Source organism: Camelus dromedarius, chromosome 24 (assembly GCF_036321535.1).
Source record: "Camelus dromedarius isolate mCamDro1 chromosome 24, mCamDro1.pat, whole genome shotgun sequence".
NCBI lineage: Eukaryota > Metazoa > Chordata > Mammalia > Artiodactyla > Camelidae > Camelus > Camelus dromedarius.
Window position 1 is genome coordinate 12,891,518 of NC_087459.1, and position 25,959 is coordinate 12,917,476.

The 25,959-nt window shown below is 39.9% G+C and overlaps 1 protein-coding gene across 1 annotated transcript in view; it reads left to right on the top strand.

Annotated features, from left to right (window-relative positions):
• Positions 1 to 11,618: 11,618 nt before the first annotated feature.
• BMERB1 (bMERB domain containing 1) overlaps positions 11,619 to 25,959 on the top strand; it is a 108,063-nt gene continuing 93,722 nt past the window's right edge. Inside the window, exon 1 of the mRNA XM_010982611.3 lies at positions 11,619 to 11,893. Within this exon, the coding sequence (XP_010980913.1) occupies positions 11,788 to 11,893 (106 nt within the window). The 5' untranslated portion in view covers positions 11,619 to 11,787. The remainder of the gene's footprint in view (positions 11,894 to 25,959) is intronic.

Here is a 25,959-nt window from a genome sequence, read left to right on the forward strand (position 1 = left end):
CAAAACAGAAACAGACTCACAGACATAGAAAACAAACTTATGATTACCAGGGGGGAAAAGGGTGGAGGGATAAATTAGGAGTTTGGGATTTGCAGATACTAATTACGCCATAAAAAATAAAACAACAAGGTCCTATTGTATAGCACAGGGAACTATATTCAATACCTTATAATAGTCTATAATGAAAATGATTATGAAATATAGATAACTGAATCACTATGCTGTACACCAGAAATTAACATAACATTGTAAACCAATTATATTTCAATTTAAAAAAAGATTGAGTCTGTGCATGGACAGTGAATATGGATAGGATGTAAGGGTTTTGTTCCCTGGGTGGAACACCATTGTGGAGTATCCATAAATAACAACCTCATGTGCAAAAGGATGCTACTGAATTAATTCTGCATGAAACAGACAGGTGAACATAGACGTAGCGTATAGCAATTGTGTTACGATATGCTTATTTTCAGCTATACACAAGTCAGGGAGCATTTAATGCAGTTTTCTTTTGTTTATTCAGTTCATTCATTCAACAAACATTTGCTGACTATCCTGTGCCATTTAATAATAAAGCTCTGATAATCTGAAAGTGAACAGAACACATTTCCACTCCATGGGTATACTGATGTAAACATGTGAATCCTAGTAAGTTTTAATACACACTTCTGGTGAGTATAACTTAAGTAGGACATTTCTGGAGAACAGCTTAATAATAAGCATCAAATGCCTTTGATAATGTGCATATCCTTCAATTCAGCAATTTCACCTTAAGGAATTTATCCTAAGGAAATAAAGGGTATCCACAAAGCTTTCACTGCAAGACTCTCCTCAGTTTTCTTGATAATTTCAGGAAATTGGGAATAACCTGATTGTCCTCAAAACCAAGGAGATTGCTTATGTAAATTACTCCGCAGGCAGCAGGAATTCAGTGGTTTTTAAACGGCATTAAGATTTGTGTGTATGTGTGTGTGCGCGCATGTGTGTTTTAAAGATAATTTTAGAAGCAATGTGGAGAATGGTCTCTAGTGGGGGAAAAATACCAGAAAAGATGGTTTTTGCAATAGTCTAGGGAAAAGATGATGCAGAATTGAGCTAGAACTAGGCAGTGGGGATGGAGAAGACAATTGGATTTTGGAGAGATTTCCAAGATAGAATCAATAGGATTTGTTGACTATGTGTGAGGGAGAGAGCAGACTATTGGAGAGTAAGGTACTGAGGTTAAATCTGCGGTTTCTAATTGAGGTGGAGCAGGTTTGGTGAGAAATATGAGTCTGATTTTGACATGTTCAGGTTGAGGTTATAAATCCCTCCTGGCTATTGCCATGGTGATTCCTTGAGAAGAAAGGAATGCTTGGAGAGGTGATGTGGGATTGTGGTTAAATGTTTGGACACTGAGACTGGCTGGCTGACACTGAAGGCAGGTTTTGCCACTTATTAGCAAGCTACAACATCTCTGTAGCTACAAGCCCTGATCTCAAAGGACACTGTTCAGAGTGTAGTTAAGAAGGTAAGTCTCATAAGTGCCTGGTACACAGTAACCACTCAATGAATATCAGCTTTGAAAAACAGAAAGCGTCATAGTAGAGAGAGTCCCCACGTGACATGTCCTGGGGACTTTTTTTCAGGCTCCCTCCCCACTCTGCATAGGCACATAATCTTGTCTTCACTCATAGTAACTTCATGCCCAAAACACCTGATCCTGCTCCTTGAACACTTTGAGCAGAAGTATTCACTCCCCGCTCTCTAATGGATGCAGGATTTCGGGTCCTACGTTTTCGGCATCTATTTCTTCAGCTTCTTTTCCCTCCCCTAAGTCTGCTTTAAGAGAAATACAGAATGCACTTTCTGGAACCCTCTTTAATTCTATTTTCTCTTCCAAATCCATTTCCCTCTTTTATCAACTTCCCCAAGACTGCTGGATATTTCCAAGAGGTAGGTGGAAACAGCTGGGAGAAGGACTGGGGCTGGAGATGGAGACTGGAACCATTGGTGCTGAAGCACAATGAAAGATGGGTTTAACTAGAAGAGGTAATGAATGAGAAGATGAACTGGGTTAAACCCTGGGAACCGTACTGATGGGGGTGAGCGATGGAGAACAAGCTTGTGAAGGGGAAGAGAAGGGAGGGCTGGAACATTTGGAGTAGGAACCCAGAGGACCAGGAGAGAGCATGTCCTGGAAGACAGGTGGGGAGAGAGTTTGGAGTAGGGTCTGGGCCACACATTATATACTTTTGGAGACATTAAATAGGATGGTGACTGAAAAGAACTACTGGATATGACAATAAATCGGCCATCAGGGATTTTAGAACATTTTCAGTAGAATAGAGGGCAAGTGACTTTCCCAAGGTCATGCAGCTAGTAAGTGGTAGAGCTAGGATGGCAGAGCCAAAGTTCTTTATCATTCTGCTCTGCAGGTAATATTTTTCCTTGCCTACTAACATGTTCCAAGAATGTCTTGTGTTTGTGTGTATGTGTGTTGGAAACTAATGATAAGTTATTTCATTGTTATAGAAATAAACCCCTCAAACTCAAACTGATACTTACATACTGAATCCCAAGTTCACTTCCCCCTAAGCCAAGAGGCCTATTGGCACATTTGATTTATTGTACTCCCTCTGTATTTATTTCAGACACTGAACAAACACATCCAGATTTGTTTCATGAAAGCCATGCCCTCTTAAGACACTGATCACTGACTTCACAAAGGGAACAAACCCAAACCCAGCTCAGTTTTGATGAGGGAAGAGAGCTGTGATAATCCCAACTCTGCTTGATGAAAGTGTACTGTTCTGCTTTGGCGTCTGCCTTGCATGTGCTGATGAGAGCTGCTTTGCAGAACAACTGACCTAGGGTAGGGTCCTGGACTGTGCATGCAACCTGGCTCAGTTATTCCATTTTCTTGTCCTTCTTGGTGAATCTCTTTTACTGCTTCCTGAGACTCCTTATCTGTAGAACTCCAAGATACCTGCTAACCATAATTTAGGAAAGTGTTAATACTGGATAACACTGATCTCCCTGGAATGTGTCTGTAAAATTAGGAATAATATTATGACAAATGTAATGACTACATAGCGTTGCATATTCTAGAATTTATGTAAAGATGACCTTGATGTTTTAATGACATACAGCACAACACGGAAGCCAACTTTAAACTTCAAGTAATGACAATTATGGTGTTAATAATAATGACATTTATTGTCTATTTATTCTGTAGTATGTGCTATACTAAGCATGTTACATAGTTGACCCCGTTTTACGGGAAAGGAAACTGTCTCTTGGAGAGCTTCTGCAGTTGGTTTGAGGTACTATAGCTACGAAGCATGCTTTTCACTCTGGCAGCCTGACTTTCAGCTATGGTGCTAACCTCTACAACCTTCTCTTCTGAATCTTGAAGTTAATGTTTCTTCTCATATGAATCATAGTTTCTGGAACTCACACGTTCTAGAAGCAATACTTCTTATATTTCTTTGAGTCACCGAGATTTTGTTTTCCCTCTGCATTAGGCTTTTCAATGAAGCACAGATCAATTCCTCGCTGGCTCTTCCACTGTTTCCGTAATCACACTGTATAACTGAAGGGATGTGATTCAGCTGGAACACAAGGCATAGCGCCATACTGGTTATGGGGGGCATTTCATTTGGATAGCCAATAACTTCTTTCCTTGAAATGCTTCTGATTTTCTGATTTTCCAGGAATCATAGCGAGACAAGGTTGATAAGTGATATACTTTAATAAAGAATGATATTTTAGGAGACATTGGGGCCACTAAGAAGGAACCCATTTTGTGAGAGTAAAAAGAGCTTGGACACTGTGAATGCATAACCTTACCCACATTTTCCTCCTTTCTCTATGATTCAAAATGGAATGAAAGACATATTGTGGGAACAGGTCCTGGTCCTTCTGATGTTCTTTCATGAATACATTTGTACAATTGAAACTTCTACTATCTCTGCCAGATACAGAAGTGTAACTATAGTCCTACTAACACATAGTCTAGTTTCCAGTGGCAAAATGGCTAATTCACAAAAACCCGATGGTAATGCTGGAGAAAGTACATCTTAAGTAGGAGACAGAAGGGTGGGCTGATGGGTGGGAAGGTGTTCTCCCAGCCTCATTTTTTTGGAATCGATCACTGTCCTGGAATCATTGTTGTTATTTTGGGAATTCAGGTTGCCATAGGACCTCAAGTGATGCCCCTCAACATACAAGCTGGAATGGCCACCATCGTCAGGTGATGCCAGACCCCACCTAGGGCAGGGCAGATTTGGACTGAGTGGCCGGACCCCTGGAATTCCCTGCAGGCTAGCTGCACAGGCTGACTTCAGCTGTTTCATTAACATCATAATAATTTGTTGTGATTTAGATGGTTAAACCCCACTCAATGTCTTTTTTTTTTTTTGGTACTAGCTTTATTGAGATATTTCACATACTATCTGAGTCACCTTTTTAAAGGGTACAATTCAATGGTTTTTAGCATATTGCTAGAGTTATGCAACCATTGTCATAATTTTAGAAATTTTCATCCAAAAAGAAATCCTGTAACCTCTAGCAGTCACTGCCTTCACCTATTCTCCCTCACCCCCAGCCCTAAGCAACCACTCACCTACTTTCTTTCTCTCTGTAGATTTGCTATAGTTATGCTTTCTCTATAGATACAGATTTTAGACAGTCTATATAAATGGAATCATATAATTCACGGTCTGTTATGACTGGTGTCTTTCACTTAACATAATGTTTTCAAGATTCATCCATGTTGAAGCATGTTAGTACTTCATCCCTTTTTATTATCAAATAGCACTCTACTGTTAGGAATGCACCACATTTTATTTTATCATTCATCAGTTGATGGATACGTGGGTTGTTTCCCCTCTTTTGGCTACCGTGAGTAATGCTGCTGTGAACATTTGTCCAAACAAATTTTTGTGTGGATGTATCTTTCATTTCTTGTGGGTATCTACCCAGGAGTAGCATGTCTGGGTCATGTGGTAACTGTGTTTACGGTTTCAAAAAACTGCTGGACTGTCTCCCAAAGTGGCTACACCATTGGACATTTCTACCAGCAACGTATGAGGATTCCAGCTTCTCCATTCAGTGTCATTTAAATAGGTTTCTGTTTTTGGTGTTTGGAGACTTCATTTGGTAAATGCCCAAAAGGTCAGAACTCAAAACATCAGCTGGAACAACGTGATAATAATAGTAACAAAAACAGCAACATCAACAACTAACCTGTATTGAGGCCCTTTTGTGTGATGTTATGAATCATCTCGCTTAATCATCACAAAGTCCTCTGGGTTAGGATAGTGCCATTAGAATTTTAAAGATGAAGAAAGGGACACTTAGAGAGATTAAGTGACATGTCACACAGGGTCACACAGCTGGCCGGTGGTAGGGTCGGGGCTTGAACTCAGAGCCTCCAGATTTCAAAGGCTGTATTTTTGAAAACCGTGCTATCCTGATAAGCTCAGTGTCACGGACATTTGAAACTGTCAGCATACTGGATGAGATATCAAACTATCAAGATGCTATTGCATTGTTTCCCTTTCAATTAACCCCCACGGCAGTTATAAGAGCGTTTTGCACTGGCCCCTGCAGTCCTGGCTCTTTGTAATCATCCAGCGTCCCTCGGAGTCTTTGGTGTTCCCAGCAGAGCAAGGCACTGAGCCAGAATGAGAAGCCAGGCCTGGAATAGCCATTTAATTCCATGCAGATGGTTACTTTAGCCAGTTATTGAACTTGAAGCATTATCACGCTGAACTAATGCAAATAGACAAGGTTCTGGGCATCGCTGAGGCGGGAATAGTTTTGTCCTCTAGGATTACAGAATTGTATTACTCACACATTCTCAGAAATGGAATTTATTCCTTTTTGAATGATAAAACAACACGAGCTCAGTATAGATGGTTGGAAAATTCAGAAAATTAAAAAGGAAGAGATCTTCCCTCAAATCTCAACTCTTAGAAACAACCACTGTTCATGTTTTTGTATATTTATTCCTAGTGTTTTTACTTTTCACATGTTAAAAACATATTGGTTTTTTTCCTGATTATAAAAGTAATACATATACCTTGTAGGGACATTGGAGAATTCAAACAAAACATTATTTATTGTAATAACCTATAATGGAAGAGAATTTTAAAGAAAAAAATATATATATGTATAACTGAATCACTTTGCTGTAGACCTGAAACTAACATAATATGGTAAATCAATTATATTTCAATTAAAAAAAAACATTATTTATTGTCTGAACATTCAAAGGTAGTCACCATCAACAGTTTGGTGTGTATCATTTCAGTTTTCTTGAATTGGATATCTGTACATATGTGTGTGTGTATATGCTAAAACATAACAAAGTTGGGATCAAAATATTTTTTCATTTAATTTCTACCAACTTCTTTGAAATATTAGTATGATTGAGATCACAGTGTACACTGGATCTTCACCAAAAGATGAAGAACAACAGCTCATACTTTATATTACAGTTTGTATTCTACTTTTCCTCTGATGTTTTGATTAACACTGTGTTATGATGTTTTTGCCATGACATTTCAAACTCCCTGTAAATATCATTTTAAAAAAAGCATACCATGTTCTATTGCATGCATACCATAATTTATTTAGCCATTTCTTTTTGTAGGATATTAGACTTTTCCCAGTTTTCCCACATTTTACATAAATTGTAAGAAATACCTTATGTCTACGTATTTTTTAGTATTTCAATATTTCTTAGGTTAGATTCCCCGGAGTTGAATTATTGGATCTAGTAAGTTTGGCTAGTTTTTCTTTTCTTCTTGTTTTTCTTTTTTTTAAATGATGAAATATTTCAACATACAGTAAAAGAATCACATGACAAAGACCCCTGAACCTTTTATTTAATTAGATTGACATGTAATTTCCATACAGTAAAGGGCATACATCTTAAGTGGCTATCTCAGCGAACCTCTCCCTCCCTCTTTCTCTCTCCCCCATATCTGTGTGTCCATACTATACACACACACATCTCAGTACATCACCAATCAGCTCTTGTTTTTCTAACATTTCAACAAGCTCGCCCTCATGTAGCTTCCCATTCCATACCACCCCCAAAGTAACCACTGTTCTGACATTTATCATTGTAAATAAGTTTTTACCTGTTTTTGAACTTTATATGAATGAACTCTTCCACCTCTGGCTTCTTTTGCTGAATCTTAATACCTGTAAAATTCACCCATTTTGTTGGCAGTAGTTCGGTCTTTCCCATTGTTGTGGCTATAATCACAAAACAAAATATAACAAGTGTTAGCCAAGATGTGGAGATATTGAATCCCTTGTATCTTGCTGTTGGGAATGTAGAATAGTTCAGCCACTATGGATAATAGTTTGGCAGGTTCTAAAAAAGTTAAATATAGAATTACCACATGGCCTAGCAATTACACTCCTAGGTTTATACTCCAAAGAATTTAAAACAGGTACCCAGACAAATATTTGTATACAAAAATTCATAGTGGCACTATTCACAGTAGCTAAAAGGTGGAAACAAACTAAATGTCCATCAACAGATGAATGAGTAGACAAATTGTGATATAGTCCTACAATGAAATATTATTCAGCCATGAAAAGGAGTGAAGTACTGATACATGCCACAACTTGGGTGAACCACGAAAGTAGTATGCTAAGTAAAAGAAGCCAGACACAAAAGTTCACATATTGTATGATTTTATTCATGTGAAGTACCCAGAAAAGGTAAATCCACAGAAAAAGAAAGGGCTGCTGGTTGTCAGAGGCTGGAGGGAGTGGGGAATGTGAGATAACTGCTTACTGGATCTGATGATTTCCTTAATGAATGATGAAATATTTTGGAACTAGAGAGAACGGCTGGTTATACCACATTGTGAAGGTACAATGCCACTGATTTTAAATGGCTAATTTCATGTTTCATGAATTTCACCTCAAAACAATTTACTGTAGTCAAATTATTAATACTTTTCTTTAAGGTCTGTGTTTTTTGGGTCTTAATTAGCATATCCTTCCATTGCAAAACAATAAACTATTCTTCTATATTATCTTATAAATTTTTAAAATTTTGCTTTTCTCATTGAGGTCCTTAATCAACCTGGAATTTGTGTATGTGTGTGTGATGGGAACTTAGGTTAAAATTAAGGGTGTAATTTTTATTTTAATTTTCTATTTGGTTAGGCAAATATTTTAGCACCAATTATTGAACAGTCAGTCCATCCTTTCCATACTGACTTGTAGTGCCTCCTCTGTCATATATTAACTTTCCAAATATGTGTAGGTCCATTTTGGGATTCTCAATTTTCTTCTTACGTCTTATGGCTTAATAATAGGTTTAAATATCTGGTAGTTAAGTATTTTCTCACCATTGCCTAATCTATCCCTAGCCCTTTGTTTTTAGGGTCAGCTTCTCAATATTTATGTTTTATTTTATTTTTTACATTTTGGTAGACATTTATTCACAAAGGTGGTCCAGAAAAGGATTGGGTCAAAATTACAAAGTGGTAAGAGTTAAAATAAAAGTTGTTTTCCATTGTATTATTTCTAGGACACTGTCGCCAATCTAGAAGTCAAAGTTTATTTGAAAATCCTATTCCCTACTGAGATTTAAACTGAACTGCCCTGAAGAGAATTATCATCTCTCTGACACTGATTCTTTTGTACCCTTGAACATGGCATACCTATCTCTTCATTTTTTTTTCAGTTCATTTTTGATGTACAGTGCAATATAAAAATAGTTAATTGTCCCAGGTGACATAAAATAATAATTTTTCTCCTCGATGTTTTTTTTTTGCTATTATGTTTTAAGTCTGATTACTAACTGCAGAAATACTATTCCTGTTTGTTTACCTTATTTCCAAAAACCTGCTCTTATTAATTTTAATAGCATATTTGTGGATTTGCTTGCATTTTTATGCAGATAATTATATTGTCTGACAAAGAAAGCTTTGTTTTTTCTGTTTCAATTCTTATGCTTCATTTATTTTCCTATTTTTTTCCAGAAGTGGGGATTATAAGCATCCTTGTTTTGTTCTGACCTTGATGGGGATGCCCCTAGAGGTTCAATAGTAGATGTGATGTTTGCTGTTGCTGTTTGACAGTTACTTTCTAGAAACTGAAGGAAATGGTCTTCTATTGTCAGTTTGCTAAGAAAAACAATAGACACATGTGATTGCTAATTTTTAAATGATTTTTCTTTATTCATTGAGGTAATCAAACAGCTTTCTCCTTTGATCTGTTAATACGATATATTATATCAATAGATTTTCTGATATTGGGCCATTAGTCCATTTTGAGAATAAACCCTATTTGTTCATGTTGTATTTTTATTTGCAATTTCTACACCTGTGTTCATAGGTGAGATAACTTTAGGATTTTTTTTACTGTACCATTTTAATCTGGTTTTGATATCAAGGTCATGCTATACTTATAAAATGAGCTCTGAAATAATTTTTATAAAATAACAATTACCAGTTATTTGGTAAAACTCACCCATTAAAATGTTTGGGCCTGTTGTCTTTGTAGGACTGAGGGGAAAAAATAAATTTCTATCCAATTAACAATCCAGTTTTTGTAATGGTTATTGATTTTCTTTTTTATTTCTTCAAATACATTTTGACAGTTTACTTTTTAAAAAGAATTATCCATTTCTACTAAGTTTAAAAAATCTTCCTGTATTTGTATCATGTCTCTCTTTTCTTTTTTTAAAATTTTATTTATTTATTTATTTTTCTTGAAGTATCTCTTTTCATTCTTAATACTACTCATGAGCAGTTATTTTAATGAGTCTTAAAAGGTTTACTTTCTTTATTAGTTTTTTTCCCTCAGAGGAATCAGCTTTTGGTTTATTCATCCTCTCTACTGCTTCTTGGTTTTCTGTTTCCACAATTTACCCTCTTATCATTATTGTTTTCTTTTTTCTACTTCACTTAGGTTTTATCTGTTCTTTTTCTTACAGTCTCTTGAGTTGAACACTTAACCATTTTTTAAACCATTTCAACCAGTTTCAAGTGTACAGATGAGTTGTATTAAATAATTCACATTGTTGTGTATCTGTCACCCCCATTCATCCCCATAACTCTTTTCATCTTGTGAAAGTACAAATATATACCCATTAAACAGTAACCCCCCATTCTCCCCTCCTCCCACCCCCTGGAAACAACCATTCTACATTCTGTTCCTGTGATTTTGACTACTCTAAGCACCTCACACAAGTAGAATCATACAGTATTTGCCTTTTTGTGACTAGCTTATTTCACTTAGTATAATTTCCTCAAATTTCATCTATGTTGTAGCATATTATAGAATTCCCTTCCCTTTTTAAGGCTGAATAGTATTCCACACTATGGAAAGATCATATTTTGCTTCTCTATTTATTCTAACCCATTTATTTTTAGTCTTACAATTTTAATTTTAATTGTATTCATTTAAGGCTATACACTTACTTAGATCAAAACTCACAAGTTTTTTTTCCCCCCAAAGTTAGTCTGTTCTGGTTGAAAACAATTTTGAGTATGAGTAAAAACTTACAAGTTTTCATATGTGATACTTTCATGATTATCCAGATCTAAATATTTTATGATTTTTATTGTTATTTCCTTTTTTGAGCTATTTAGAAGTTCTTTATTGAACTTTATTTATTATTATTACCAGTTGATAAATCATTTTCTTAGAGGGCTGGACCTTTTCATACTTCTATGAGCCATGTGGATACTAAAAGTTGCCCCAGATGACATCTTAAAAACAACAACAAACAACAAATAAAGAAATCATGTCCTATAGAGCCTCCCCCCACCACTATACAAAACAACATACCTGTGCAGGTAAGAAGATCAATACAATAAAGAGGCTAAGTCTGGATTCAAGTGCTGACCAGACCACTTGATAAGTATGGGAATTTTGGTAAATAATTGTTCTGCACCTCAGTTTCATCCTCTATAATAGAAAGCTAACAAAATGTTTTGCACCTAGCTGTCATTCAATAAATACTACTATTTAAAAAAAAAATCAGTCTAGCTGCTGATTTATTTTGTACTTTTAATGCTGCCATGCTTTGTTGGTTAAGATAAACCTCTGGGTTTCTGGAAATTAAAGACCCATGTTCCAAACAGCTTTGTTATACTCGTGTCCAAAATATTTTCATGTCTCTCTCAAGTTTATGTACATAAATACAGAATCGATACAGGCACCAGCAGACAAGACTGTCCCATTTCATATTCAAAGTCAAATTCAAAATGCACACAGATGCAAATGACAGAGATTCTCACGAAAAAGCACGCAGCTAAGCACAGAACCCAGATCCAGGTCCGCACTCACGCTTCTGCACACTCCCCACAAAGATGGATCCATCGCCCACAGACAGAGACTCGATCACAAATCCCACTCAAAACCTCACAGCACGCTGACATATCACAAGCCACTTAGTGCCAGCCCCACGCCAAACATTGCCACCTGCTCCAGTATCGGTTGGGGCCTTGTTTTTACTTCCTTTGGGTTGGTTCTATTTTAGTTGTTGTTTTTGTTCTTCTTAGAGTTATCATCTGCCCCCTTTTCTCTCTACCCAGCCCCCAAGCTCCCCTCCCCAAGCCTCCATTGCGCATGCGCCCTGCTTTTCCCCCCTCCTCCTGGGTACCAGTCGGCGCTCCCCGGCCTTGGCGGCGGAAGAGATGCAGCAGCGTCACTAGCGCCCGGCCTCTTAAAACGCTGCTGGCTGGAGCCACCTCCCTCCCTGCAGCCCGCGGCGGGGATGGAGTGAAGGGAGACCCGTCGACCTGTCCGCGGGGATCAGCGATGGAGTTAAAGCAATCTTTGTCCATCCATCTGGAAGCTGAGAAGCCTTTGAGGCGCTATGGGGCGGTGGAGGAGACGGCGTGGAAAGCGGAGGGACTGGGGAGAAGTGAGTACTTTGGCAGGGGGTGGGACAGTTGGGGATCCGTGCGCTGGAGCTGGTGGTCGCGGGAGCGCCGGGGATGGTAGGGAGCGGACCAAGGGAAGCGCCCCCGCAGCGGGGCTGGTAGCGCTGGTGGGATGCGCAGCGTTGCGCTGCTACGCGCTCTCCCGCGAACAAAAGGGGAACCCTGCGGGCTGGGCTTCACCGGGAGGCTCGGGAAGTCGCTAGACAGCTAAGCCGGGAGCCTGGTATGGACTTGGGAGTCCCGGATCCGAAAGCTCGCAGCTGATCTTGGAAAGTAGGGTCTTTCCCGGGGCCGAGGAAGGAGAGTATGTTCTCCGCCCAGGTTGCGCTAGGACGCTGGAGCTGTTGGACCATCCTGGAAAGCGCCCACGTCCCTGGAGAGAGGGGAGTGTCCGCTCGGTTTCTGCTTTTGCTTCTCCCCCGGCGCGAGGTTCAGGGCACACCTGAAATTCCCAGCGTTTCTTCCCCGCGCCTTCTCCCGGGTCGCGAGTGGGAGGGAAAGGGTTAGGGGAAGGTTAACCCTGAGCACGCCCTTCTCCTTTCTTCCTTCACTCAAAGTATCTGGTATGGGTATAATCCTAGAAGGCAGTAACGGAAACGGACCGACTGTATTTGCTGGTTTTCTCTATGGCAATTTGGGGTCAACAACATTTGCAAATAAAGGAAGAGTTTTTGTTTTTAATGAATAGGATGCAGTAGTTGAAACTCCTGGCCTCAAAGTATAGAGGCAGCTGCAGGGGCCCAGGGTCACCAGCTCGCTCTGCAAACCCAGGGCGATTCACAGTGCTCCTGCCCTTGTATTGCTTGCTTTAGCTCGGTGCCCCCTGCGGGGCTTGGAAGGGTCCCCTCGCCCTTCACAAGGACCCTCAGCTTCTTGCCTTGGCGCTGAACTATGTTGAACCAACAGCTGTATTATGAATGTGCTCTTTTCCTGTTTTCACCTGGTAGAAGATTGTGTGTTTGTGTGTGTGTTTGTGTGTTTGTGAGCGCGCGCTTTCTCCATACCTGTAATTATAAATTCAGAAAATCTTCCTAGAATGGCACAGTTGTATTCTGGTTTTCATGGGTCCAAGTAGAAATCATAATCAAATGTCTTAGTTCTACACCTGGAACCCAGAGTGCTTCCAGCCTCACTCCTTTTCTTTCTCCTTTTAAAATCTGTGTCCTTCCTCCTGTTTCATCCTTTCAAAACCGTTTGGCATTGGTACTTCAGCATGACACCAGGGCTGAGGGTCTCTGGTCTTCCTGCAAGCTCAAAATAATACCCACAATGGCTGCCTTTTGTTGCTAGATTGCCATGTATTGGGTCCTGCCTGTGCTAAGAACTTTAAATGCATCCTCTCATTCAATCCCTACAACAACCTCCTGTGACTCCTCTTACATAGATGGAGAAGCTGGGGCTTGCTAGGTGATGTGACTTAAGTGGCAGAGCCAGGATTTGAACTCAGGTTTTGTTGGGCCCCAGAGCCCCTCTCTGCATTTAATGTGAAGGTTTATTGCTTTCGTGTTTTCCAGAAGCTTTCTACATCTGCTAAGAGAGTCCCAGAACACATTCGGTGATTTTATAAGTATGTGGCAGCCTGTTGGTCTCTGGAGCTCACAGTGGCCTTGAGAATACTGGGTCCATGCAGAATAGAAAGAAGCTGTGTTCAAATAAGCCCTGAGTTTGAATCCTGGCTCTGCTGGTTATGTGACTGAATTCATGACTAGTCACATTTTTAAAGCCTCACCCTGCCTCCATACTCTGAAATGGAGATGATAATAGTACCTACCTTATAGCTTAATTGTAAATATTCAATAAGATGATGTATGTAGAGCTTAAGATAAGTGCTCAATATGTTGGCTGCTTTGATTATTTCATTACTGCATCTGTAGAATGAACCTGCTTTTATCCTTTGCAAAGAATTACATAAAACAACACCCTACACTAAAACTGCAGTGTTGGTCAAGTCCCTAATAATTCTCTTACAGGTTTTTATTTTCTCGCCATTCTATTAGGAAATGTTCAAGCACACAGAAAAACCGCAGTGAATACCCAATCTATAACATTTTAGCTCTTGAAATTTTTATACCGCTAAGTATTAGGCTGCAAACTGTGAAAACCTTGGCAGAAGGCTTTCTCCTCCTTTCTGTTCCAAACCATCAAAGCCTCTGACTCTTGCTTCATATTCAAATGCAAGACCACAGTTTCTGATTTGCTTTTGGTGTGGATTCCCCAAATCTATATTGTTTTTTCATTTCTACCTATTCAAACTCAAAATCTTAAAATCTCCAGTTTCACTTTTGAATCTTAATTTGGGATTGTTAGCTTTAGCGAGTTTGGATCTCTAGACTACTTGTCTGAAACTTGACATTTTTTATTTTAAATTAAAGTGGCTTTTTTGGGGACGCCCTCTCAACTCTCAGGGGATCCACAGATCCATCCCATAACATCTGGGCCTCTATTTATTTATTAATGAAGTGTGAAAATGAGTGCTATTGATTTTGTGGCACAACCATTGCCAAGCCAGCGTCGCTCTGCTTGAAATGCTGGAGAAAAAGAGAGGCCCATTAAAAAGAAGACACGCTCTGTTTAACTTTGACACGTATTTAAATATTTTATGTTAAATACTGAGTAGGTGTTACTTTAAACTACTTGAAAAAGGGAGAAAGATTGTAGAGCTGGTCGTTTTCAGTTAAGGTTTTTAGCAATCTGTAATTGTAACCATAGTTTTTAGGTAGAAGATATATATGGTATAGCAGCCACGAATGGCAGTTTTGAAATCAGGTGAAATGGATCCAAAGGCAGCTCTAACACTTCGTTGCTTTGTCACCCTGGGAAAATTGCTGAACCTTTCTGTGAGTCAGCTATCTCATCTGTAAAATGGGGATATGTTGGTTTGAAACCTTGAGAAGTTCCCTGGGGTGAGATATGAAGCCGGCCGCCTACTCAGAGGGCCAGAAGCGGCCAAAGAAAGAGGCGGCCACTCCAGACTTGTAGGTGGCAGGTTTAACAACAAACAAGGGAACTTACACGCGAGGCTTGTCCTGGGCGCCTCAGGAGGAGTAGATCTCCGCACCTGCCAGCCAGAATCTCAACATTTTATAGTGGCCTTAACGGGGTTCAGTCGTGTATCCCGTCTAGATGGGCTCAACAACACCTTACTCTCTCAAAGCCGCATCCGTGAACCCTGGGCGAGAACAGTAGGCGGAAGGTACATTTCAAGAACCGGGGAGCGGGGAGGAGCCTCCCATTGCCCGGGTCAGCTAGAGAGTCAACAGGGGGTCACGTCCTCTCCATGACCTCCTCCAACAGGATGACAATCACCACCTCAGGCTGTTGGGAGGATTCAATAAAATAATGAATATAATGCATTTAGCACAATGCTTGGCACACAGCAATCAATGCTGAATGGTTGTCACAATAGGACGTAAGTGCGTAGTGCCTAACAGCGTTTGGAGAAGATTTTTCCAGACTGCCAGTCACTTTTTCCTGGCAACCATTTCTTTGTAAATTCCAGGTCATAATCGTGTATATACCATTTTCTTCCTCATGGGAAGGGTGGCAAAAGGCTTTTGAACCCTTGGAAACCACCTAGTGTTTTCTCCTTTGAGAGTCTAAGCAATTGCTCCCATCCACCTTTGACAACATTTTTCAGCGAGAAGTGAGTAGTGGTTTTCTTCTGGGTTTTGTTTGTTTTTTTTGATGTTTTCTACTCAGTTGGAAAATGCATAGTGACATTTCAGTGTGGTTAGATATATAAAAATATGGCTTTCAACCAACTGTAATTAATTGAGGGAGACACAAAGACAAGGTGCCTTTTGACAAAGCACAGAGCTTCATAAAAGCATGGTTGTCGGTGGTTGTGGCTAATTCTTGAAAGATTTAAATGTGCCTTAAAGGATGATCAAGATTTTGGACAAGGGAAGTGTAAGGAGGGTGGCAAGCAGATAGGAGATGCCAGGAGAGGTAACAGCATTGGTAAAAGCAGAGAGGTAGAAATAAATGGGCTACGAGTAGGAAATTGGAATAGTGGAAAGCTCAGACAACACTCTTTCTATGAGCCCAGGAGAGATGACAGTTATTTAAAGATCCAAGTGTGTGTGCTGACTGGCAGACAGATCATTAAACTGGCCAAAGCTTCAGGTTTAATAAGCAGCATGAAATGAATATGAATTGCTGGTAATCTCGATAATAGATTCCTTGGAAAGTTTTTATGTTACTCTCATCTGTTTGGTTAAATATGCTAATTTTATTGTTTCAGTTTTATTTTGTTTTAGCCTTATTTCTCTTCTCTTATCATGGAAGTAGTACATGCCCTTTATAAAAAATTCAAGAGAGGAAGGTTTAGCTCAGTGGTAGAGCACATGCCTAGCATGCACGAGGCCCTGCGTTCAATCCCCAGTCCCTCCATTTAAAAAATAAATGAATAAATCTAATTACTCCCCCTCAAAGATTAAAAAAAATTCAAATTCATCTGAAATGTAAAAATAAAAAGTGACTCAAATAAGGGACTTGATTGCACTTTAAATTTGTATGGAGCGTAAAGAAACAGTAGTGTTAAATAAAAGGCTCAAATATGTCCTTCAGTTTTTCATGGGGAAAAAAATACACATCTAAAACCATAGCAGCAGGTGTATTAATCGGGCATTATCTCAGATTAGAAATACTTGTATGTTTATAACTGAAGGGTTTTTTTGGGGGGATGGGGTGGGGTAAGGTAATTAGGTTTATGTATTTATTTAATGGAGGTATTGGGGATTGAACCCACGCCCCCCCCATGCATGCTAGACAAGCATTCTATCCCTGAGCTGTACCTCAACCTCCTGAAAGTATTTTTTAATGCTAAAAATATCCTTTTGAATTCTGTGGTACTTGTCTGAAAAAATATAAATATCTTACTTTAAAAAAAGTGGAAAATGACCATACTCTGCTCCCCTATTCCCATTTATTCATTCGAATAAATAGGTATTAACTGCTTTATAAATGCCAGACAGTGTTTCTAGGGGCTACGGATATTGTATGGAGCAAGACAGGCAAGCAAGGTTGCATGGAGCTTCTGTTCGAGGGGAAAGCTGGAAATGGGCTGGGAGCGAGGGTGTCAGCAAATACCTAAGCAAACAGTGTTGTTCAGATAATATTAGGTGTTGCGTGGGACTTAGCAGGGGAGGGATAGTTCCCAGCCAGTGGTAAGGAAATGCTTTTCCAAGGAGGTGACATTTTACCACGTAAATGTCAGGGATCCAGGCAGCAAATGCAAAGGCCCTCTGTGCGTTAGAGGAAGAGACAGAAGGCCAGGGTGGCGGGAAACCAGAGTCAGGATAGAGAGTGGAGATAAATTAGAGAGGCGCCAAATGGGGTAAGGCCTTGGAGGTTGTGGTTAAAAAAAGAAAGTATAGATTTTGTTCCCATTGCAGGAGAAGCTGCTGATGGTTGTTAAGCTTGAGTCTATCCTAAGCTGGTTTTTGTTTTTGAAAGATCACATTGGCTACTGGATGGAGAATAAGACCGTAGGGGGCAAGTGATGTATGATGCAACCCCCCTTCACTGAGGTCCCACGTTCCTTCCTAATCAATCCCATTTTGGATAAGCAGTAGGAATTTCCTTGAGCGTGAAACGTGTGATGAGGGTAAACGCGGCAGGGACTGCCTTTTGGGAGACTGAGCGCCGGGCTGAGGTTTAGGAGATGTGCTCGTCTCTGCACTCGGCCTGCACTCTACACTGACTGTGCAACTTAATGCAAGAACCACAAGAGCAGGAATGTGAAGATTATGAATATGATATTATCTAGGGTGTGCTTTGAACGAAAGCAATTATTTACATTTCTGTTTATTCATTCCTTTAAGTTTCATTTTTGCAAGCATTTCCTTCTCATGTGTCACCTGAAGGAATAATCAATTATGCCTATTTCTGGTCTCTGATTAATTATTAAACATTTATTAATAATAATAGTAGTTAATGAGTTATAGCTATGAACTTGAGCTTATTAAATTCTAACAACTCTGTTAGGTCAGTGATTATTTTTGCCCTTTTATAGATGGTGAAACTGAGGCTTAAGAAAGCTGAAGGTGTCTAAGCTAGTCAGTGGCAGAGCTGGAGCCTGATTCTAGCTCTCTCTGGCTCTGAATGTTCCTGGCCAAGGTCTGTCACTCCTGGCACCGTGCTAGATGTTGCAGAGATTAGAGATGAAAGAAGGCACTACTCTTAAGAAGATTACAGATTTGGGGAGCAAGGTGGAGCAGAGACATGACGGACGCCATGATCTACGTGTATAAACCCCATATAAACAGTAGGAAACAAACACTCAGTGAAGGTCCAAGTGGGAGACGAGCAGAAGAGATTGGCTCTTCCTGGACGACTCCAAGCATGATGGCAAGGAGGAGGGTTTGCACGGGACCTGAAGGCTGAGCAGGGTTTCAGTGGGTGAAGGGAGGGGAGAAGGGCATTTCAAGTGAGTTGGTGCCAGCCCCAGGCAGGGAGATGGAGATCCCATGCACCAGCTTTCTTTCTTTTTTCCCTGTTTCTTTCCAAGAAACCCTGGGGTCTGTCTGGTTCACTCATGTGAATCACCTGTTACCTGAATGAGCCTGAGGGCCAGAGATCAGCACAGATGGAGGCTCTTTTACTGTAGCCCTTGAGAACATCACTCACAAAGCTCCCCCAAGGATGCCCAAGGATGCCCATAGTACAGTCCATTCATTCCTTCACTATTCATTTATCCAATGCAATGGGCTTGAGCCCCTACTAAATGCTAGCTTTTTAAAAATTATTTTAAAAAGTTTTCTTGGAGGGAGGTAATTAGGTTTATGTATTTATTTTATTTTTAGAGGAGGTGTTGGGGATTAAACCCAGGACCTTGTGTATGTTAAGCATGCTCTCAACCACTTGAGCTATATCGTCCCCTCTAGTGCTAGGTTATGAAGAAGACCCAGACCCTATCCTTAAGGAGTTTTCTGGCTGTCTGTGTTCCAGTTCTCCCTCTGCTCCTTCCCAACACTGTGATCTTGGGCAAGTTGCCTAACTTGCCTGGACCTCAATTTCTTCATCTGTAAAATGAGAATATACTTAATACCACTGAACCGTACACTTAGAAATGGTTAAGATGGTAGATTTTTATCATATGTGTATTTTACCACAGTAAAAAATGTGTTATTAAATTACTTGGAAAAACAGAATAAGAAAGAACTCTTTAAATATGGGTAAAATTTATATAATAACACAAATACTACTGTGAGATGATTCTGGGATCTGGAAGAGAAAGGTCACTTGAAGTAGCCTGAAAAGGTGAACAGCACTTCATCACTGATTGTGGGGAACAGCATTTCAGGCAGAGGGAATAGCATCTGCGCAGCCAGAAATGAAACAGCATATTTGACCTGGAAACTGCAGTTGGACCAGGATGCTTGCTAAGGTCTAAAAAGTGAGGAAGACACAGCAAAGGAAACCATAAGTAAAACAAAAAGACAACCTACGGAATGGGAGAAAATCTTTGCAAGTGAAACCGACAAAGGCTTGATCTCCAGAATATATAAGCAGCTCATACGACTTAATAAGAAACAATCAAACAACCCAATCCAAAGATGGGCAAAATACCTGAACAAGCAATTCTCCAAGGAAGACATACAAATGATCAATAAGCACATGAAAAAATGCTCAATATCACTAATTATCAGAGAAATGCAAATCAAAACTACAATGAGGTATCACCTCATCCCAGTCAGATTGGCCATCATTCAAAAATCCACAAATGACAAATGCTGGAGAGGTTGTGGAGAAATGGGAACCCTCCTACACTGCTGGTGGGAATGCAGTTTGGTGCAGCCACTATGGAAAATAGTATGGAGATTTCTCAAAAGACTAGGAATAGACTTACCGTATGACCCAGGAATCCCGCTCCTGGGCTTATATCCAGAAGGAACCCTACTTCAGGATGACACCTTCACCCCAGTGTTCATAGCAGCACTATTTACAATAGCCAAGACATGAAAACAGCCTAAATGTCCATCAATGGATGACTGGATAAAGAAGCTGTGGTATACTTATGCAATGGAATACTATTCAGCCATAAAAACCGACAACATAACGCCATTTGCAGCAACATAGATGCTCCTAGAGAATGTCATTCTAAGTGAAGTAAGCTAGAAAGAGAAAGAAAAATACCATATGAGATCGCTCATATGTGGAATCTAAAAAACAAAGCATAAATACAAAACAGAAATAGACGCATAGACATAGAATACAAACTTGTGGTTGCCAAGGGGGTGGAGGGTGGGAAGGGATAGACGGGACTTTAAAATTGTAGAATAGATAAACAAGATTATACTGTATAGCACAGGGAAATATACACAAGATCTTACGGTAGCTCACAGAGAAAAAAATGTGACAATGAATATATGTATATTCATGTATAACTGAAAAAATGTGCTCTACACTGGAATTTGACACAACATTGTAAAATGATTATAAATCAATAAAAAATGTTAAACCTCGAAAAAAAATAAAAAATAAAAGAGTGAGGAAGACAGGACAGGCAGGAGGTGAGTGCCTTTCAGAGCCCAGAGTAAGTTCATCAGAGGCTAGACAGGAGAAGGTACAGCTCTCCATTTCCTGCAGGGTCCATGTTAGGTGATCAAGGACCAGACTCCGAGAATAAAGTTTGGGATCTTTTTTTTTGGTTGTTCGAGTGAATCAGAGTCAAATCTACTGATAATTATTTTTTAGTTAAAATGCCTCGACAGAGACTGTTAAAGAAGCAAAACTAATGATTCTAAGGGAAGTAGAAGAGAGTGATTATAAGAAATACCACACACGGAGCACTTCCCGTGTGCCTACCTCATGCATGTCTTTACGTACATCCTCTAATTTCCTTCTTTCAAAACACCCTATGCTGTGAGGTGCAGTGGAGCCATTTGTTGCTCTGTTTTACAGATGAGGAAACTGAGGCTCAAAGAGATTAAGCAGCTTGCCCAGTGCCACTCAACTAGTAAGTGGCAGAGCTGGAACTTGAACCCAGCATGAGTGACTTCATTCTACTGCCCTTCTTATTTCCTGGGACTAGTTGAGTCCACTATTAACACAGATACAGATAAGATCAGTTAGACACTTCTCTGGGTTTTTTAGCACTGGTTCTGCTGTCCAGCTCATTAATTTCCTTTTCCACTGCAAACACGTCCCTTGTAAACTTGAGGACTACACCTCACTACTTCAGAGTGCCTTCAGGGTAAAACTGGAGTAGGAGCTTGAAGCCATTCACAGAAATGCAGCAGAAAGAATTTTTTGGTTCTGAAAAATTGTAGCTTCACAAACACTGGCTTTCCTAGAGTGATAAGAAAGATTTCATGGACAGTACAGGGACATATTAGTTTAGTTTTTGAGAGTGGACGCTCTGCCTGCATTTGAATGCTGGCGTTACCGCTTATTAGCTGTGTGACTTGGGACTAGTTACTTAACCTCTCTGAATTTCATCTTCTCAACTATAAAGTGGAGATAGTAAGAGGACCTGACTCATAGGATAATGAAGAAGATTCTATGAGATAATGTGTGAAAGCCCTTGCAGAGGACCTGGTGTTCTTCTCAAATGATGGTGATGAGGTTGATGATGATGATGTTGACAGAGTGGGACATAAACTGGGCCTCCACTGGGTAGTATTTAAATAATTGGAAAGAAAGAAAAGATGAAAGTTAAAGGAGTGGTCTGGCCTCAAGAAAAAAATGGAGGTGACAGGGTGTGAGGAGATTCAGTTGTTTTGTCACAGGTGTGTTTTTGCAGGCCCATGAGAAGATGCGTCCTAATTGGGTCAAACCAAGTTTTACGGGCTAACCCAAGTGCAGTTACTTGATTCTGTCTTCCTGCGAGTGTCATGATAGCAGAAACTCTGTGTGTCACATTCACTGCTGAATGCTGAATACTCCGTGTCTACCACACTGCCCAGCATCTAGAAGCCTTGCATTCAAAAAAGTCAGTAGTTGCTGAATTGGGTGGCTGTTACTCCACAAAGACTGAGATGCAAATGATTTAACTGTGCTCGGTAAACCTTCAAAATCATCAAATTTTAAGATAAATAAAGTTAGCTGGAATCTTGGTCTAAATCGCTTGTCCATCTCCTGGTTTAGATGGTTTGTTCCTGATGCTGCAGGTAGATTAGCATCCTTGCTTTTCTGTTTTGACAGAAGGATGCAAGATTTTCAGATCAGAAAGAAAACAACAGGAATGGGTACCATTATTGTGCACTGGTGGTGCACCGTGAATGCTATGATGGGTGTAGGCTGGGCAAGGTGCTTTACGTATATATCGTATCTCCTTGATTCTCAGATGTCAGCAAAGGTGGAATGCACCATTCACAGTCAATCGCATCTTTTTTTGGAACAACAGGAGCGAAAAACAGCATGGCCATATTAAATGTAGTGGTCCATTAAAGTTGTTTTAATTCATGCAGAGAACAGAGTCATCTTAAAACATTGCTGGTGGAACTGTTGTGTGTTCCAGCCTTTTGGGAAAGCAATTGAATAACATCGATTAAAGTTTAAAATACTCATATGCTTTGACCCAGCAGTCTGACTCCTGGGACACTACCCAACAGAAATAAAAGCACCAATATACAAGGCCGTATGGGCAAAAACAAGCAAAACAAACAACAACAACAAAAACTGAACACAAAGTGAAGGCCCATTAGTAGAAGAATGGTTTACTATATTATTGTTCATCCATTGTGAAATGTTAGGGAGCCATTAAAAAGGAATGAATTAGAGCACTAACAGTTGTCTTAGAGATATTATTGAGGGAGAAAAATGAGATCAAGGAAAATGTAAGTAGCAGGATCTCATTTTTATGAAACAAAATTCTCTGCCTCTATATAAAGCACCAATAATATATGTATACATCTGTGTATATGTGCGTGTTATTTTATTAGAATGGAGAAACCCGTGGAAAAATGCATAACAAGTTGTTGCTGTGGGCTACCTGGGGGAAGGGAGAGGGGACCAGGGCTGATGACAGGAGTGGGCCATGAAGAGTCCAGCAAAAAATAAAATTTAAAAAAAAAAGAAAAAACTTCACTGGAAAAAAATCCACTTATAGTATTTTCACATGTATGCACCTATGTATTTTTTTTACTTTTTTTTACTGAAGTACAGTCAGTTTACAATGCTGTGTCAAATTCTGGTGCACAACGCAGTGCTTCAGTCATACATGAATGTACATATATTCGTTTTCGTATTCTCATCTATGTTAAACCACGTATTTATGGGATGGGGGAAGGGACATCCTGACTTCAGAAATGCTCAAATGTGGGAGAAGACAGTGGGTCTCGGAATTGAGGAGATAGTTTCATCTGATTTAATCATAACCACAATCCTACAAGATAAAGCATTGTTTGTATATATATGGAAATCCAGGAAGGGAGAGATGAAAATCTTGCCCCATTAATCCATGGAGGAGGGATTTGGTTCTAGGACCATGAAAAAGTTCACCCTTCCCTCTACAGTTACTCGTAGACTTTCAACTCTGCTACATTCCATTGGCTTTCCATATTTTTAAAAGGGAAAGGCACCTTTAAAATAGGTTTTTATTTTAAAGATCTGGGTGGTCACCGTGCTGACCTTTCCCACTTAGACCTTCTCCCATTGCCCTTCCCACGTGCTGGCTTTCTCCTGGTGACCCCAGGCTTTAAAAAAGAAACAACTTTCTCCATAATCCTGGTCCTGGAGATATATGTGGGAAATAAGCAATAACAAGCCAAGGGAGGGACAAACCAGTCTTTCTTTAATTCATGTTTTCCTTCCTGTGTTTATACCCCTCTGTCTGGGTCTGTTCAGGCTGCTATGACAGAAGACCATAGACTGGGTGTCTCACAAGAAAGAAACAGTTTCTCTCTCACAGTTCTGGAGGCTGGAAAGTCCAAGGTTAAGGCACTGGCAGATTCAGTGCATGGTAGGGGCTTCCTGGTTCATAAATGACTGTCTTGTAGCTGTGTCCTCACATGGAGGAAGAGGCTGAGGGAGCTCTCTGGGATAAGGGCACTAATCCCATTCATGAGGGTCCCACCCTCATGACCTAATCACGTCCCAAAGGCCTCACCTCCTCATACTGTCACATTGGGGGTTAGATGTTGATGTATGAATTGAGGTGGGGTGGAGAGGGGCATAAACATGCAGTTTATTGCACCCTTCTCAGTCCAGGAAGGAATTCAGACAGCTGAAAGCTGGAGATTTGTCCAGGTCCTACTCCAGGGATGAATGCTTTTAGCAGGTGACTCTTAAAAGTGGCTATCATTGTGATGAGGAACGAAAATGCTTAAGTTATTTCCGTTCGGGTTCCATTTGGTCTTTCCACACCAAGCACTCCTGGTGAGACTGTTTCACCCACTCTTTGTTTGCGATGGGGCGTTAGTGCTGGAGACCCACCATCCACCACTGCATGAGCCATCCTGCTTCATCCTGTTTACATAGATGTAGGGAAGGCATCCCCCGGGCACACCTTGGTGGTTAAAACCAGCGCAAATGACATCTGGAAGAGCAACCTGATAGGTGTGCTGGAGCCCGGGCTGGGTTCCCAGAGCTAAGAGGTCTGCTTTCCCAAGGATCATCTCTGCCTTATAGCAGGGCTTTCTTTCTCAAATGCTTATCCAAAGCCCAGAGTAGGTTGGCTTTACATGCCTTTCTTCTCTACTGAGACAGAGATTTTTTTATTAAGGTTAATTTCACACACTATAAAATTAACCCTTAACCATTTTATTTTATAGAAGCTGCCATGCCTTTTTTTTTTTTCAAATTTTTGTTGGTGGGGAGATAATTAGGTGTATGTGTGTATTTATTTATTTAATGGAGGTACTGGGGATTGAACCCAGAACCTTCTGCAGGCTAGGCATGCACTCTACCACTGAGCTCTATCCCTCCCCCCAACCCTTAACCATTTTAAAATGTGCAATTCAGTGGCATTTAGTACATCCCCAGTGTTGTGCAACCATCACACCTATCTAGTTCCAAAACATTTCTTCACCCCAGAAGGAAACCTTGTACCCATTAAACAGACCCTCCCCATGTACCCCTTCCCCTCCTGCTTTCTCTATGAATTTACCTATTCTGAATGTTTCATGTACATGGAATCATGTAATATGTGACCCTTTGTGTCTGGTTTCTTTCACTTAGCACCATGTTTTCAAGGTTCATCCATGTTGTAGCAGGTATTAGTCCTTCATTCCTTTTTATGGCTGAATAGTATTTCATTTATGAATATACATTTTGTTTATTCATTCATCCGCTGATGGACATTTGGGTTGTTTCTGCCTTTTGGCTCTTGTGAATCATACTGCTATAAACATTTGTAAATGAATTTTTCTTTGAGTATCTGTCTTAAAGTCTTTGGGAGTATACCTAGGAGTGGAATTGCTGGGCCATTGCTGATTCTATATTTGACTTTTAGAGGAAGATACAGAGATCTTTGGCTTCCACATCCTCTGGCAACTTCACCCTCTTGTGGCCCTTTTCTTTATCCTGCCTTCCCTTGAAGTTCATAATTTTTTTCCCTGTCCTCTGATGCTATTTATTTATTTATTTATTTATATTGACGTATAGTCAGTTTACAATGTGTCAATTTCCAGTGTACAGCATAATGTTTCACTCATACATATACATACATATATTCATTTTCATACTCTTTTTCATTTATTATAGGTTACTATAAGATATTGAATGTAGTTCCGTGTGCTATATGGTAGAAATTTGTTGTTTATGTATTTTATATATAGTAGTTAGTATCTGAAAATCTTGAACTCCCAATTTATCCCTTCTCGCCCCTTCCCCTACTGGTAACCATAAGTTTGTTTTCTATGTCTGTAAGTCTGTTTCTGTTCTGTAAGTAAATTTGTGTCTTTTTTTTTTTTTTAAGATTCCACATGTAAGTGATAGCATATGGTATTTTTCTTTCTCTTTCTGTCTTACTTCACTTGGTATGATGATCTCCAGGTCCATCCATGTTGCAGCAAATGGCATTATTTTATTCTTTTATATGGCTGAGTAGTATTCCTTTGTGTGTGTGTGTGTGTGTGTGTGTATATATATATATATATTT